The 16547-nt window shown below is 49.4% G+C and overlaps 1 protein-coding gene across 1 annotated transcript; it reads left to right on the forward strand.

Annotated features, from left to right (window-relative positions):
- Positions 1-5469: 5469 nt before the first annotated feature.
- LOC119248602 (forkhead box protein K1) lies at positions 5470-14662 on the forward strand. The gene is made up of 7 exons (XM_037515480.2): positions 5470-7741; positions 8352-8498; positions 9163-9356; positions 10194-10360; positions 10465-10749; positions 11911-12135; positions 12774-14662. Exons 1-7 carry the CDS (start codon positions 7568-7570, stop codon positions 13058-13060), a joined length of 1479 nt encoding a protein of 492 aa, XP_037371377.1. The 5' UTR covers positions 5470-7567; the 3' UTR covers positions 13061-14662.
- Positions 14663-16547: the final 1885 nt, after the last annotated feature.

A 16547-nucleotide genomic window follows, 5' to 3' on the forward strand; every position in this document is an offset into this window, starting at 1 on the left:
AAAAAGCAATGCACATGAAAAGAATGCAATATTGTGTCTAAAAAAACTGCTAACCATCACTGAGACCTCAGCACATTGTCTTTGCCAGTGGAGGGTTTTGCCTTGATGTTGATGGCTCTTGACTGGTAGGGATGACAATTGCTGAACGTTTGTCTCATTATTGACTGTTTCCTGAAAAGATTTCTCTGTAGCATGCAAAGCTATTTGATAGCATTTTACCCATAATAGATTTACTCACATAGCAGAACATCTTTCGAAATTAGAATCATTCCTCCTAAATGTTGCCAGTGCTTTATCCACAGAAAGTCAGTCATCCAGAGAGTTGGGATCATCTTCCTCCAACCCTCTGGAAAGGGTATTTTGTTGACCTACCATGAATCATGGATGTTCTTACCGGCATCTTGAACGGTGAATCCTTTCCAGAGGGTTTTCAATTGACTTTGCCCACAACCATTAGAGGAATTACTGTCTGTGGTAGCTGTATCCTTACCGAATGTATTTCTTTAATAAGAGTTGAAAGTCAAAATGCCTCATTGATCCTTTGGGCTACAAAATAGATGTTACATTAACAGGCATGAAAACAACATTCCTCTCCTGTACATCTCTGTCAGAGCTCTTGGGTAACCAGGTCTGTTTCAGTAAGAAGTATTATCTTCAAAGGAATCTTTAATCTTTTTTTTTTTTCTGAGCAGTCGCAATAGTGGGCTTAGACTATTTATTAAACCACGTTGTAAATAGATGTGCTGTCATCCTGACTTGCTTCTTCCATTTATAGAGCACAAGCATCATCATTCTTAAGGGCCCTGTGATTTTCAAAATGGTAAATGAGCATTGACTTGAACTTAAAAGATTTCTCTGTAGTATGCATTAGTCCCTAACAAGAGATTCAGCTTCTCCTTTGAAGCTTTGAGGTCATCTCTTGACTTCTCTCTAGCTATGAAAGGTCTTCATGGCATCTTTCCCAACAAAAGGCTGTTTCCTCTGCATTGAAAATCTATTGCCACCTTTATTAATACTTGCTGCAGCTTCTATATCAGTTCTTGTTTCTTTTCCTTGCAGTTCTTGTTTCTTTACCTTTTATGTTATGGAGACCGACTTCTTTCCTTAAATTTCATGAACAAACCTCTCCTCGCTTCCAACTATTATTCTGAAATTTCCCATCTCTCTCTGCCTTCATAGGATTGAAGAGATTTCGGGCCTTGCTCTGGTTTAGACTTTGTGGGGTTGTTGTAGCTGGTTTGATCCAAGCCACTCAGACTTTCTCCATATCAGCAATTAGACTGTTTGCTTTTTTATCATTCATTTGTTGACCAAGGTAGTACCTTTAATTTCCTTCAAGAGCATTTTTGCATTTATTGTTTGGTCCAAGAGGCCTGGCTTTCAGCCTATCTGTGCTTTTCAGTGTGTTAAGCTTAATCATTTCTAGCTTTAGATTTAGAATTAGAGCTGTGTAACTCTTCCTTTAGTTGAACACTTAGAGGCCATTGTAGAATTATTAATTGACCCAATTTCAATATTGTTGTGTCTTAGGGGCTAGGGAGGCTTGAGGGGAGGGAGAAATGGGGAGTGACTGGTGGATGAAATAGAATACATTTATTACATTCAGCATTATATATGGGTGTGGTCCATGGCACCCCAAAACAATTATGATAGTAACATCGAAGATACAGCTCACCTCCATATATGATAATTATATAAAGGTTTGAAACGTGACCAAGACGTGACCAAAGATACAAAGCGAGCACATGTGCCAATATGGTACAAACTTTCTATTTGTAAAAACAAAGCAAAACTGCCATAGCTGCAGAGTGCAATAAACAAGGTATGCCTATACTTGGAGAGTCACCCACCTCTTCTGTGTCTGGTTAGATCTCTGGGTACCTGTGATCTCCTGCCCACTGTGGGCGTCCATTCTTCCCATTTATGTCCATCACTGAAATTTGCTGGGAAGACCTTCCTCTGGGACCTGGACATCCTCCTGCCTGAATCTGGGTACCTCCAACCCCGGACGTTCTTCCTAATCATCCTGAGACACTTCCTAATCATCCACTTTCCTGTGCTTCCCTTTCTCCATTTGCCCAGTTGATCTGTGGTAGAACATTCTCAAGTCACTTCCTAGGGAAAGTACAGAGGTGACTTTTTAAAAAGATCTTACATGCCTAGAAACTGTCGCCATTCTCCATTCACACAGTAGATGGTTCTACTGAAGAATTTACCTAGAGAATTCTAGCTTGAAAACCTTCTTCCCTCAGAACTTCCATTGCTTTCTGACTTCTGGCATTGGTGTGGAGACATTGGATGCTACCCTGACTTCCAGCCCTTCTGTACTTGGTGGTTCCTCTGAAGCTCTTTGATCTCCCCCCAGCATACTGCCCGTCTCAGCGATGCGCTGGAGAGATGCTTGTGTTGTTCTTGGCTGGGCATTTAACTGCGGCCCTTTTCATCTGAAGACTCGCTTCCTCCCATTCTGGAAAATAATCATATCTGTGAAAATTACCCCCACCCCCACCCCGCATGCTCTTGTTTCCTCTCCTCTTCTCTCCTTTGTCCATCACCTTCTCTTGTCTGCTTTCTGGGAGATTTTCTCCAGCCTTTCCTGCTACCCTTTGTTGAACTTTCATTTCTCCACTTTTTAAATTTTTGAGAGCATTTTCTTGTTTGTTAAATAGCCTGTTAATAGTATTTTCATTCCCTCATAGTACATAATCTCTTTGGGGATGCCAGTCATGTTTTGTTTGCCAGTCTTAGCTTCTGCCTGGCTTGTGATGCCGCCCCGAGCCTGTGTTCTTGGTTTTCTGTTTTGTACTGTGCCGTAGATGGTGTCAAGCAACAGGTATGCCTGCTGGCTGTTAATACTGACAGTGAGGTATGACACTCACAAAGGCTGGGGAAAACGAGCCTCTAATTTTATTAAAATAATGTTTTGAATAAGAAATTCAATATACTTTAATTGAGACATTTATTTTCTAGACTAAAAAAGGTCCTGATTTTCAAAAGAAATTAAAGAGACATAAATGAAAAACAGAATTACCACTTTACCTCTGTGTAGTCATCAAAACTGATCTTCTGCCTGAAAAGTCTCAGCTCAATGGCCATCCCATCAAGGAACTAATTATATTTTTAATTGAAAAATAATCTAATTATAATCTCAATGATACCTTAGGGGGAAAAAAGACTGTAATACCACAAAGCCTCTTGGATGGTCTCTAGGGTGGTGGTATGGGACAAGAGCTCAGGGAGGCTGCTTTGGTGGGGGGAGGGCATGCAGCATAGGACACCTCCCCAAACCCCCAGTCTCCTGGCCTCAAGGTGAGAACTTGCCTTGCCTTGTTTTCATGGTCCTCGGTCCCCTGAAGGGTCCTCTGGCTTCTCCAGGTGACACCTAGGAGGGGGCTGTGTCATTGGCAGCACTGCCTCCACACTTGGGCTCTCTGGGTCCCACTGTAATGCCTGGAGCCTCAAGACCTGCTTTTCCGGGAGGCTGGCATGGGAGGAGAATGGCCAGATGGCTGCTCACCACCCAGAGCAGAACCAGGCCTGCCAGGGTCTGAGCAGGTATCTAGGGCCCAGCAGGGATGGGGTGGCAAGAGGGTGGCAGTGGGGCAGCCTGGAAAAGGCTGGTGGCAGCTCCAGCTGCAGTGGCTTTGGACCTCTGTCAGATGTATTTCTCTCAGCCTGAATTCCTGCCATCATCGTAGACCTGGAAATACCCCTTCCTGTCAGGCTGCTCATTTATTTTCCTTCTTTGTACACATAGGCTGTGGTGTGATTGACAACTGTGTCTTAGGCACTCAAAGCGGTGACCTTCTAAACCTGGGCTGTCAGAGGGTTGGCATGGGGTCTGCCTGGTGAGAGCATCCCAGCCCAGAGTGCAGCTAGCAGGACAGGCAAGCAGTGCCAGAAGTAGTCCTCAGGATCTGGAGTCTCTTGCCTAAAACAGAAATGTGACTTAGAAATTGTTTTTCCAGGGCCTCCCCGGTGGCGCAGCGGTTGAGCGCTGGGTTGCAAAGCTGCCGGCGACCTCTGCGGCGCCAGTTCGATCCCCGGCTGCTCCCCGGCCACCGGAGGAGGGTCCCACATGGCGCGCGGACCTCTCCTGCCGCCCGCTGCTCCCCTCAGCAGTGTACTTCGGTCCTTCTGCCTGTTCTGCTCCCCGCTCTGGCTCTGGTGAATTCTCTCACCCTCCCGCGCTTCTGACTGTACCCAGTGCATGTATAAACAAAACGAACGAACAAACAAACAAATAAATAAATAAAAACATGCCTCTATAAAAAAAAAAAAAAAAAATTTAAAAAAAAAAAAAAAAAAAAAAAAGAAATTGTTTTTCCATAAAAGGGGGAATGCAGTGATAAATGAAACACAGTGCACGTTCTTCATTTCCACTTTCATCTGAAACCTGGAAGAATAGCATTTTTTTCATATGACACCAGGAAGGCCATCCCCAAATTCAGACTTCTCATGTGCTGGGCCCTTGGGGACCCCTGGAGTGGTCTTCATTTCCTCATTAAATCTGACATCCCATCTGGTCCCTGGTGTTCTCACCATTTCCTCAAGAAAGATTCCTATCTATGCACTGTAGGAAGTTTTCTCAGTTTTCCTGTCAGGAAGCTTTAGGTAGAGCAGGATGAAGCCCTGGTGTTAGACACAGAAGTCTTGGTCAGTCTCTCTGGGGCGGGAGCCCTGGTCCAGATTCCAGCCCATGGCCTATCTGTGAGTTGAGTGTTTGTGCCCCTAACTTGTCCCAAGCCTGCAGACACTTCTGTCCTGCCCTGTGGATGAAGCTTTGGACCAGGGCTCGGGTGCCAGGCACAGACCTTACTGAATGGTAGGTGAGAAGCTGGCCACTCAGAGGGTCTGCTGGGCCAGGCTGGTAGGACATGTGCTGGAACTGCCCCAGGAAGCCTCTGAAAAAGGGTTTGTCCACAGAGTTGGCCAAACCGTGGAAGGAGGCACAGAGGCTACCTGACTCTTCTCCTGCTGCTGAGCCTGTTTTTTAATGTAAACTTTCTATTCTTTTTTATTTTTTTTTAAGATTTATTTATTTATGCACACAAGGCCTCCCCTGGTGGCACAGTGGTTGAGCACTGGGCTGCAAAGCTGTCCGCAGCCTCTGCAGTGCCGGTTTGATCCCCGTCCACCGGTGAGGGTCCCACATGGAGCACAGACCTCTCCTGCTGTGCCCCTCTGCCTGTTCTGTTCCCCGCTCTGGCTCTGCTGAATTCTTTCATCCTACCGCGCTTCTGACTGTACCCAGTGCTTGTATAAATAATTAATTAATTGATTAATTAATTTAAAATGTTTATGCATACAAGAGCTGGGGTACAGGCCAGAGATGCAGGGGGTGAGAGGATTCACCAGAGACAGAGTGAGGAGCAGAATAGGGAGATGGACCGAAGTACACTGCTGAGGGAAGCAGCGGGCAAAACAGGAGAGGTCTGCTGTGCCATGTGGGTTGCTCCCTGGTCGGCCAGGGATCGAACTCGTGCTGCAGAGGCTGCGGATTGCTTCACAGTGCGGTGCTTAACTCCTTGCACCACCAGGGAGGCCCAAATTTTCTATTTTTTTTAACAGAATAATGATCTGAATATGGGTAGCGTGGCCCAAGTGCCTACAGGCAGGGATTACTGGTGTCATCTCTGGTGAGGGTAAGGTACCCGTCAGCATCATTAGGGTCAAGGAGAGCCACTTGCCACATGGCTGGACATTAGGTTTTTTCCAGCTGAATGCGTCCCTCCCTGGGCCACGCAGCTGGCGGGGCTTTCCTAACCTGTCACCAGGAGAGTGAGGCGTGATATTTTGGTCGACTTCATTGTGTCTGGAAGGGTGTTGCAGTGTCTGGGACTAGATGCTGTTGAGCAGCAGCATCTCCAGCAGCCATGCTGTTTGGCAAGATGCCGCGCAGAGAATCTTCAGAAAGAGCCCTCATATTAGGGTGGCTTGTCCATTGAACCACAGCTTCGTGCTGTCTCCTGTGGCACTTGGCGCCCCATGGATGCACTTAAAACCAGATATTGAGTTTGTGAATGTGTTACTGCCAAGATCCTCCTTCTGCACATCTTACTTTAAGCTTGGGTATTTATCTGGTTCTGAATAAAATTCACAAAGGCAGCTTTTATTGCTTCCTGCCTTCAACAGGCTTCTTTATGGTTGTTGATTAAAGTTTCTGCATTCACAGGACTTACCTAGCTCTACCATATTTGAGGAACCTAGTGGACAAAAGAATAAGAATTCCTATATAAGAACCCTTAAAATTCTATTTGACTTACATGGGTTCATTACTGACAAGTGATAATGACCTGGAGTTGAGTTGACCGTCAGTTGCCAAGTTGTTCTCAGTTACAGTATTTTATTTTTCATTGATCCCTTCCTCCCTTCAATAACATTTCTTGAGCACCTTCAAGTGTTATAGATAGGCCCCCACCTCCACCCCGTCTGAGGGGGACAACTATGTGAACCAGTAATTACTATTATGGGGCTCACAGAGGAAGAAGTTTCTGGCTAGTGTGTCAGGAGAGTGGCACAAAAGAGGTGGTAGCCTCTGAGCTGGTGTCTCAGGACTTGAGAGCATTTTTAGTATTTGGACAGCAGGGAATGACCCAGTGGCAAAAGAAATCTTTTCAAGATAGGAGGGAGCACGCATGTGTGAGCATCTTCTTGATGGTTCTGGGAGGTGTGACCTTGGAAGAGCTGGCCCCTGGTCCTGGTGAGGCTGGAGCAAGGCAGAGGAGAACCTGTGTTTCCCCGGAGGTGGGCTGGCACTCGGTGCAGCACAGAGTCTTCTACCGTGTTTTATCCACTTTTAGTGCTGTCTTTGGTTTTCTCTGAATATTCAGTCTTAGAAATAGTTTTCAGAATCAAAATGTTGATGTGGTTTGATACCAAAATCTACTTTGGCTAACTAGCCAAAGCCTGTCTGTCACTGTCGAGCTGAGTCCCTCACAGGTCTGATACAAGCGAGCGCAGGGTGAGCATTGGGTTTGAAATGGGACCAGCTCCAAGGAAGGAGCCTAGATGTTTCTAGCCCTTGGATTTGGTTGCAGTTTCCAACTTGAATTGCACTGCATGCAGCCTAGAAGAGATGAACAAACGTGAGCCATTGCGAGTGAAGCAGTGGCTGTGGCCCAAGAGGACCATGAGGGCAGGTCCCTGGGGAGGCCAGTGTGCCACCCCAGCCCCCTCCAACACAGGAATAGGTTGGATTCCAGCAGGTACCTCACCTTCTACCAGCTGTGAGCATTCTCTGGATCCATGACTTTCCTGTCCTTTCCTCAGCACCGTCATGTGGCCAAGTGAGCACTAGACAGAAGTCCTGCCCCTGCCCGCAGGGCCCACCAGGCCCAATACCAGTGAGCAGAAATGGCCACTCAAATAGATGGAGTTTGCTCCCTGGCTCTTGGTCTGACTCTGTCACTGCTGCTCTTTAGTTGCACTGTCTGTCCTCTGTCCAAGAGCTGGCGCAGCATGGTAATGAGGTGCAGTCTCGGGCTTCTGTCCCTGAGGCATCCAGCCAGGTCCTGGGATCCTGTTTCCTGCATACATTCTCCTTTGAGGACCATGAACTTACAGCATGTCTTCTCTCCACAGTGTTCCCAACTCCTGCCCGGCCAGTCCACGGGGAGCTGGATCCTCCGGCTACCGCTTTGTCCAGAATGTGACCTCAGACCTGCAGTTGGCAGCAGAATTCGCCGCCAAGGCTGCCTCAGAGCAGCAGGCAGACACGTCTGGAGGGGACAGCCCCAAGGTCTCAGCCCTCCTAGTGCATTTGACCCCTGAGGTTATCAGGCGTAGGTGCAGCCGGGCCACACACAGGTGCCCCAGGGACCACAGCGCGGTTGCCTGGGAGGCATGAAAATGGCCCATTTTCATGGGCCTCTGGCCTCTGGCCAGCCTTGTTTCCTATCCAGATAGCACCGTGTGCACATGGGCATGTGCCAAGTCTAGGCGCTGTGGGCACACTCACTCCCGCTCCACACTTCGGACCCCTTCTCCTCATCCTGTCTACTGTTAGCAGAATAGCTTCCGAGCATTAATTGGAGTTTGTGAGACAAATGGCAGGTTCTTTCCTTACAATTTTATGTCTCATTAACTTTTTAAATCAACTTGTAGAGGAGATGAGACATTTCAGAATTAAATTATGATAACCTCATTTTTCCTTCCCATGAGGCAGAAATCGCCATTCCTGATTTAGTGCAGGTGCGGGGATAAAACAGGTAGAGGTCATGGGATGGACTGAATCAGACACGGAGAGCCTCGTGTCCTTATGGGAGGGTTGCTCTGTCAGGAGGTGACCTCTGGGCAGACAGGACTCAGATACGTTTCTCAGGCAAACTTCTGTTGCTTTTCCTCCCTAGGATGAATCAAAGCCGCCGTACTCATACGCTCAGCTGATTGTGCAGGCCATCTCCTCCGCACAGGACAGGCAGCTAACACTAAGCGGCATCTATGCCCACATCACCAAGCATTACCCATATTACAGGACGGCTGACAAAGGCTGGCAGGTGAGGCTCCAGCTCCAGACACCTGGCTCTCAGGAAACTCAAACCTGACCTCTTCAACAAAGATAAACAGAGAGGCTTTCATTGTATTCCGAGGTGGATCTAAAGTGGGCTCCAGGCCAGTGAGTCTAAGTCGTCTCCCATTTTGGGGACCAGAAACATAAAGGCTGGCATATTTGCATCATGACATATCTGTGCTAACTGTGCATTATAATACTGTGCTGATTTGGAAAGGCACTGCATTCATTACTTACATGTATAAATTGTTTCGTCCTCATACAGGATCGCGAAACCTTTGTCTACAGCAGGCATAATGTGTCGTATGTGTATATTATCTCCATAGGAACTGTTACTTCCCATTTGCTGGGTTTTTTTCCAGTACAAGTTTGGTCTCGGCATATTCCTAGACCATGGGTTATCGTTCTGTTTTGCTTTTTTGTAAAGAATGGTAATGATACTATGTTGAATTTTGATGGGAAATCAGTCACAGTGCCTTGCTCTTCCACATTCAAACACAGTTAACTTGCCAACCTATGAAAAACCTTCCCTGGCATGAACACTGGGTCTTTCCCCTAGCTTTTACATCTGTTGTGTTCGGATTTGGAGTGCATTGGGATCAGTCTATTGGTTTGTTAACGATTGGTGAATATCTGTGCTTTGCCTGCAGAATTCTATCCGACACAACCTCTCTTTGAACCGTTACTTTATTAAAGTCCCCCGTTCTCAGGAGGAACCTGGGAAGGGGTCTTTTTGGCGAATCGACCCTGCCTCAGAGGCCAAACTTGTGGAGCAGGCATTCCGAAAACGGAGACAGCGCGGTGTTTCCTGCTTCCGGACCCCTTTTGGACCTCTGTCATCACGGTAAGCCTCTGCTCTGCTCGCGCCCGCTGGAGGCTGGCCTCCCAGGACATCTACGTAAAACCCTTCACTTTTCTTGTCACGATAATCTCTCAGGACTGATAAATGTGTGAAATAGCAAGGTCAGGAAGCAGACTGCTGGCTGCTCTCTAACATATCCGTTCTTAGAAGCTGAAATGGGTCCCGTCTAGGAACAGCATCTAAGACAGCGATGGGTGTAAGTGCTTACAGCTTACAGCACCTTCCTTGAAGCAGGCTGTGCCACAGGTTTGAGGGACCCAGTCAGTACGCGCCCTCTTCCCCGACGGAGCACTGCTGTGCCCAGGAAGGGATGGATGAGGAGGGAGACTGGGGCCCGGGCGAATGGTAACTAAAGAAGGGGCTTCTGTGGCTTACTGTCCATGTCAGAGAACTGTAGTGCTCCCAGACCTTGTATTGCCCTCTGAGTGCTAGATTCGTCCTAGGGGGACGTTTTTGGGTGTCCTACAAAAGTATGTTTTTTAACATACAGGTCACTTTGGTGGGGGACTAACTGGTCCCTCTCAGGAAGTAAATGCTCCACGTGGGATGGCAGCTCTGGTGGGGAAGCCATAATGATGCAGGCCATTGTTTGGTGGGGTTTTATCTGTTAGGCTTGTGCTACATTTATTGGGTGGTAAGTTGAGGCAGTGGGAATGTTCATGTTGGAAATTCCTCATGAGGACAGAGAGGCTTCAGGAAAGGTTGGGCAGAGGTGACATGTGGGGCATGGGCAGTAATATGTTTCATGTTTGTTAAACACTCTTTTCATTTATTACATTTACTTACTACCATGGCCATTTCTCTCCCTTTTCTGTGTAGGAGTGCTCCAGCCTCACCCACTCACCCTGGGCTAATGTCCCCTCGTTCTAGTGGCCTGCAGACTCCAGAGTGCCTGTCTCGGGAGGGCTCACCCATTCCACATGACCCTGACTTTGGGTCAAAGTTAGCTTCTGTTCCAGAGTATCGCTATTCCCAAAGTGCACCTGGTAAGAAGGCTTTTTCTCTTACGGCTGTGGCAGAATTCAGAACTGTGCCAGAAGGAGATGTCCGAGTCACCATTGACGTGCTCCTTCCTTGCTCCTCTGTGCAGGCTCTCCCGTCAGTGCCCAGCCAGTGATCATGGCTGTGCCTCCCCGACCTCCCAGTTTAGTGGCCAAGCCCGTTGCCTACATGCCTGCCTCAATAGTGACAGCTCAGCAGCCCTCTGGCCACGCCATCCACGTGGTGCAGCAGGCCCCACCTGTCACCATGCTCAGGGTGGTCACCACCTCCGCCAGCTCTGCCAACGGATACATCCTCACCAGCCAGGCTTCAGCAGGGGGCACCCACGAAGCAGCAGGCACAGCCGTGTTGGACCTGGGCAGTGAGGCCAGAGGTAACGTAGCCCTTCATTCACCTGGCTGCGACTTAGTCAGCTGTCATTGGTCTCCTAGAAGGTAGAGCATCAGCCTGGGCTTCAGGGCCTCAGAGCCAAGCCAGGGACACAGGCTGTCTCTGAAACTGATGGTTCTCAGGCTCTGCCTCTCCCTGCTGCTTGTTGTTGGGGGAGTATGTCCTTCTAAATTAGCACTAATTATCCCTGAAACATGTTTCTCCTTGTGTAATGTGCCTTAGGATGCACAGAGCCTTCAAGGTGACATTGAATTAGGTGTGGGGCCTTCCTAGCATTGGAATCAGGAAGATGATTCCTCTAGAGCCTGGAGGAGTCCTTAGAAGTGACTTAAAGTCAAAAATAGTTACAAAATCCTAAATTAGAAATCCAAATCCCAAGGAATGAATAGAGTAAATATTCAATATGCAACTCATGGTATAAAAGGCCTTTCCTCACAGGAGTACTTTCAAATAGCATCTCCTGCGTGCTATTGGCCACTGTTAAAGGATCTCAGCAGAATGTCTTATTTTAATTCTGTCATAATGACAAATGCTTTTGGTGAAAGAAGGCTAAGTTAAGGCTCCAAACACAAATTATTTCATTCCAAATGATGCATTTTCTTTCTCAGATTAAATTTGGGTTTGTTGGGACCTCCCTGATGGCGCAAGGGGTTAAGTCTCAGTGCTATCAAGCTATCTGCAGCCACTGCAGCATGAATCCAATCCCCGGCCAGGGAGCTGACCCACATGGCACGGCAGACCTCTCCTGTCTCTCCCACTGCTCCCCTCAGCAGTGTATTTCAGTCAATCTGCCTGTTCTGCTCCCCACTCTGTCTCTAGCGAATCTTCTCAGCTCCAGCACCTCTGGCCTACACACCCCAGCTCTCGTGTGTATAAATAAATAAAATAAATCTTTTAAAAAATAAGTTGGGGTTTGTTGAAGTTCAAGGTTTAAAATAATTTGTTCTAAGGTTCTGTTAGTCATTTTTATTCTTATTTCAAAACATATTTCATCAGGGGGAATTTTTCTTTTGAGAACCAAAGCTTTTTCCCAGTGTCAGTGCTTAAAAAATACCACAGTTCACTTAGCCCCCGGTAACAGACTTAATGGCAGTGGATGGCTGCTACAGGCCAAGTGTGGTTGTGATACATTTCTGTCCTGCAGGCTTGGAAGAGAAAACCACCATTGCATTCGCCACCATCCCTGCCACCAGCCGGGTTATCCAGACAGTGGCCAGCCAGATGGCCCCAGGAGTCCCCGGACACACAGTCACCATTCTGCAACCAGCCACCCCAGTGACCATCGGGCAGCACCATCTTCCAGTCCGGGCCGTCACGCAGAATGGGAAGCACGCCGTCCCCACTAACAGTTTAGCCGGCAGCGCTTACGGTGAGGCCCTACCGTCCTCAGCTCCCTCTTCTTTAGCTCTGTAGTTAAGTTGGGCTTGGTGCAACATGAAAATGGTCTTCCGTAAAATGTAATACCAGTCAGTGTGTTGAGCTGCTGTGCACCAGGCACTGATGACACTAAGAAAAAGCAAAATCTTCATGTCTCAGATCAGAGAGTGAAGTGAAATAGACAGCACATGTGGGCATAAGGAAAGCATGGACCAGGCATGGGTTTTTCATGGGATGGGTTTCAATTTAATGTGGGATGGCTCAGCGCAGGCGCCACTTGGTATTCCTGCAGCAGGTAAGGGAGGGAGCCCGCAGGGTATTTGGAGGGCTCCAGACACGAAAAGCAATCATATCAGGGGCCTCGAAGCTGTCACATATCCAGCAATTAAAGGAAACCAGGGACGGAACCCCCTCTGGCAGAGGGGAGCCAGGGTCAGGGAAGGGACGGCTCACAGGAGTCACAGTCCATGAGGAAAGGCCTGCCCGAGGTGAGGCTGACTGACTTTAGACAGGGGGCTGGATTCTTTGTCACTTCTTAGTTCTTACAGAGTGATTTTGACCTATTTTCAGAATAACCAGTGGGTATCTGGTTGATTTCCCAGTGTAAATCTCTTTTTCCTCTACTCCTAGCCCTCACCAGCCCCCTGCAGCTCCTTGCAGCCCAGGCTAGTTCATCCACTCCAGTGGTGGTCACCCGGGTGTGTGAGGTGGGGCCTGAGGAGCCAGCGGCAGCAGTAGCATCAGCAGTCACCACCACCACCACCCCAGCCACTGCCAGCACCACCTCCACCTCTGCCTCTTCCACCGGGGAGCCCGAGGTCAAGCGGTCCCGAGTGGAGGAGCCCAGTGGAACTGTGACCACGCAGGCTGGGGTAATCACAGCTGCTGGCCCGCAGGCTCCGGGCTCCGGGGAATGAAGTCACCTGCGTGTAGGTGGAGCAGGACGCATGCCGCAAGAATTCTGGAGCTGGATCGCAATGCTGACAGCGCTGCCGCTCCTGGATGTGGGGAGAAAACTCCACGCTGCGGAAGCACGGTGCCAAACAGACAGGATGGCCTCCATCTACCTGCACCTGGACACACTCATCCTCCTTTCCATTCTCTCTCCTGCCCCTGCTCTGGTTCCAAACAAAACATATAAACAAGTTCAGACAGCTGATTGTATGATTCTGGGAATTCTTTGTTTTTATTTCCTTCTCCCTTAGCACACCATCTTCTCTCCCCAGGCCTGTGTCAAGGGCATGGGAGAAGGTCTAGCAGCGTCTCAAGGAATGTATCACAGCAGACCTGGCCACACGCAGAGGCAAAAATCTGGAGCAAACTGCTTCCCTGGGAGGACCAACAGACATACAGCCTGGGACACACGGGCCCTCCGCAAGAAAGGACAGGACCAGGGATAAATCCCCATTTGTGATCAATTTGAACAGGCCAGAGAAAGACAAGAACGGCCGAATTTCAGACTGTTTCATGGTGTTTTCTCCCTAAAAGTGACAGAAAATATTGGCATTAATCAGGGGAGGGGGGTTCAGTTTGGCTTTGCACCCCAAGCGTGTCTTGTTTAAATGTGGAGCCTGGGAGTCACATCAAACTGAGACAAAAAAGGAATCATCTGTCTTTGGGGTTTTCATCTGTGGACGGTGTAACACGTTGGGTCTGGGATTCCTTCAAGAGTAAATCTGCCGCTCTGTCTGTTAACTTCAAGAAAGATTGACGGCTTGAGGCAGAAAACTGTGAAAGAGCAGCTGGGAGCCAGCGTCCCCCCTGCAGTGCTGGCTGTGCCCAGATTGCAGGGCCGTGGAACTGCAGGCTGGTGCTCCTGGTGGCTGAGGGTGGGCAGGGGGACCTTCACACCCATGTTTCTCCCAAAACAGTAGGACCTGCCCCGTGTTCTCTGCTTCTGATGCCCTGGTGCCAGCATACCACTCTCGGGATCCGTGCTGAGTGTCGGCTGCTCATGCCGCTTTCTCATCTGGTTCGTTGTCTTCACCACCCAAAACCCATCTGCTGTTTTAAATTGGAACTAATTCTCCTGCCGGCAGCACCAGTGGCTCTGAGGTAGGTCAGCAGCAGCTGGGAGCAGGCTGTTCTCCCACCCCCAGCTCCTGCTGACTCTGTCGATCTTGTCTCCTGGGGTGGGGGGACCACCTTTGTGCACAGATGCCCAGCACCATCGGCAGCTGTCACCAGGCAAGAGGTGCATGGGACCATCTGATGTGCAGCCCAAGTTGGGGGTCTCACTGCTCCTGGAGAACATTCTCAGGAAATGCTAAGATCACCTCTGTGAAGTTATGGTGCACCTGGCCGGAAGCCTGGGCATTGGTTTGGTGGTGGACACAACTGAAAAACAGCAAGCTGCATGGAGCTCGAGAGTCATAGAGACAATGGTTTTAGCCTCTTACCAGCAAAGCTGCTTCCTCAACCCGAGGGAACCTCAGTCTCGGTAAAATCTGAGGGGAAGGGCACAGGCTGCAAGACCACCCTGGCCAACAGCACTAGCTCAAAACCGGGGGGGGGGGGGGGGGGGGCCTGGAAGTGAGGTCTGAGACAATCCAGGCCTGACTGGCTCACGTGCAGAGGGACCTGGCTCTAGCCGGAGCTTGAAGAGCAGGGGTGCATGGTGAGCCATCTGACCGCCACAGTTGTCCCCATGCCACTGTCATCTATCACTGCGGGCCAGAGCGGAACGTCCACTGGCATTCCTCCTACCTGCACGGGGACGTTCCTATTCCGGTGTTCCCTAAGCCCCACACCTGTCGTTTCTATGGCACTGAACTTTCAATGGGAAATAAGCTCTTTTCTGGAAGTCTATACCTGTTGCCTTGGGGGAAGTTTCAGAGAAAATGGGCCTGGATGACAATAGACTGGCCTGCCGTTCCGGGCATCATCAGCCACCGTCGGCAATGAGAGGTCACGCTCGGTTCCACATTTACTTTCTGTTATTTTCTATAACCGTTTCTTTGCGATGTGTCTGGTGTGTGCATGGCTGGGAGTGAGCGTGGGAGTGGTGCTGAGGTGGCACATGCAGCTGACCGTGAGTCTCCTCGCAAGGGTTCTGCCTCTGAGGGTCTGAAACTGGCCTGTCAGAGCTACTTGCCTGCCTCCCTTCCTCCCCAGGGCTGTGTGTGGTCTCCTCCGGGCCGGGGTTGGGGGGGTGGGGGGGGGCGGTGTGTGTGCTGTGGACCATCCCCACCGCCTAGGGAAAGCCAGTACCAATCTGTCTGATCTGACCCTTTGCTTTCCTGGAGATGTTTTGGTTTCTGTGTGTTCTCAGTGATGGTCCTGCTGTTTATTCTGGCAGTGATCCAAGCAGAAGGGAGTGGAAGATGTGGGTGAATGGAACTGGAAGCAGAGGACAAACATTGATGGGGTGGCATTCTTCCCAGCGGAGAGCTGCTTCGGGGACTGAGGAGGGACTTGTGGGGAAGCTCAGATTAAGCAGGCAGGGTGTGGAGAGCTGGGCCTTGAGGGACTACCACTCTGGGTTTACAGTCAGCTTCTTGATGGGTTTTGGTCCCGTGACTGGGCAGCTTTCCCAGCTTGTGCCAGAACTTATCCTGAGATTGGTAGCCAGAGGCCCAGGAATGAGCTGTACCCAGGGAGATGCACATAGTAGCCAGATCACCCAGTCCCCTCAGAGCTGACCACAGACAGTCTCCATGGAAGCAAGAACACTAGGCCAGAAACTACCAGAACAGTGGCCTTACAGTCTGGGGGTCCTGTAAACGCTGCAAGTATAGATTGCAGAGGGTAGCTGACCCCAGGTCAGGAGTGAAAATTCAGCCTCAGGAGTGTCATTCAGCCTCAGGTGTCTGAGAACCTTCTCTTTGGTCCCCTGGGGTTTGGCCTCTAGTGTGGTCTTCATGAAGAGATTAGCAGGTGGTAGCTCTGGGAAGGTCTGGTTTCCTGCCTGGTTCTAACGCAGGGCATAAGCCCTGTTGCCACAGCTGTTCCCCTCCATCAGCTCCCTGATCCTCCCACAGAGCATCCATTTCTCTACCTGCCTCCTGGACAGATCATCAGACTCTCCAGCACCAAATACAGAAATATACTCTGCAGAGGAAGAAGGTCACAGAGATACTTGTTTTTAAACAGTTGAGCATTTCCCAAGAAACGTTGAATGTGAGTGGAGTTGTGCCCAGGAGCTTGCTGGCTGCCAGGGCTGAGGTGACTTGGTGGCACTTTTCAACTGCACTGACAGAGCTGGCGGGGCTTCTGATGCCCCAGGGGGCCAGTAAGTATGGGTCATCAGCTCTCTGCTGAAGCTCTTAGATGACACTGGCCTTTGTTGAGGGCAGCTAATGCAGCACCTTTGAAGGACTTAGACTATTCTTAAACCTATAAAGATTATACAACTTAAATCCCTGTATGAAGGTAGTTCTGTACCAGAGTGGCTCCCTCGACCCA

This window comes from Talpa occidentalis, unplaced genomic scaffold, assembly GCF_014898055.3.
Source record: "Talpa occidentalis isolate TD23 unplaced genomic scaffold, MPIMG_talOcc4v2.1 talOcc4.167, whole genome shotgun sequence".
NCBI lineage: Eukaryota > Metazoa > Chordata > Mammalia > Eulipotyphla > Talpidae > Talpa > Talpa occidentalis.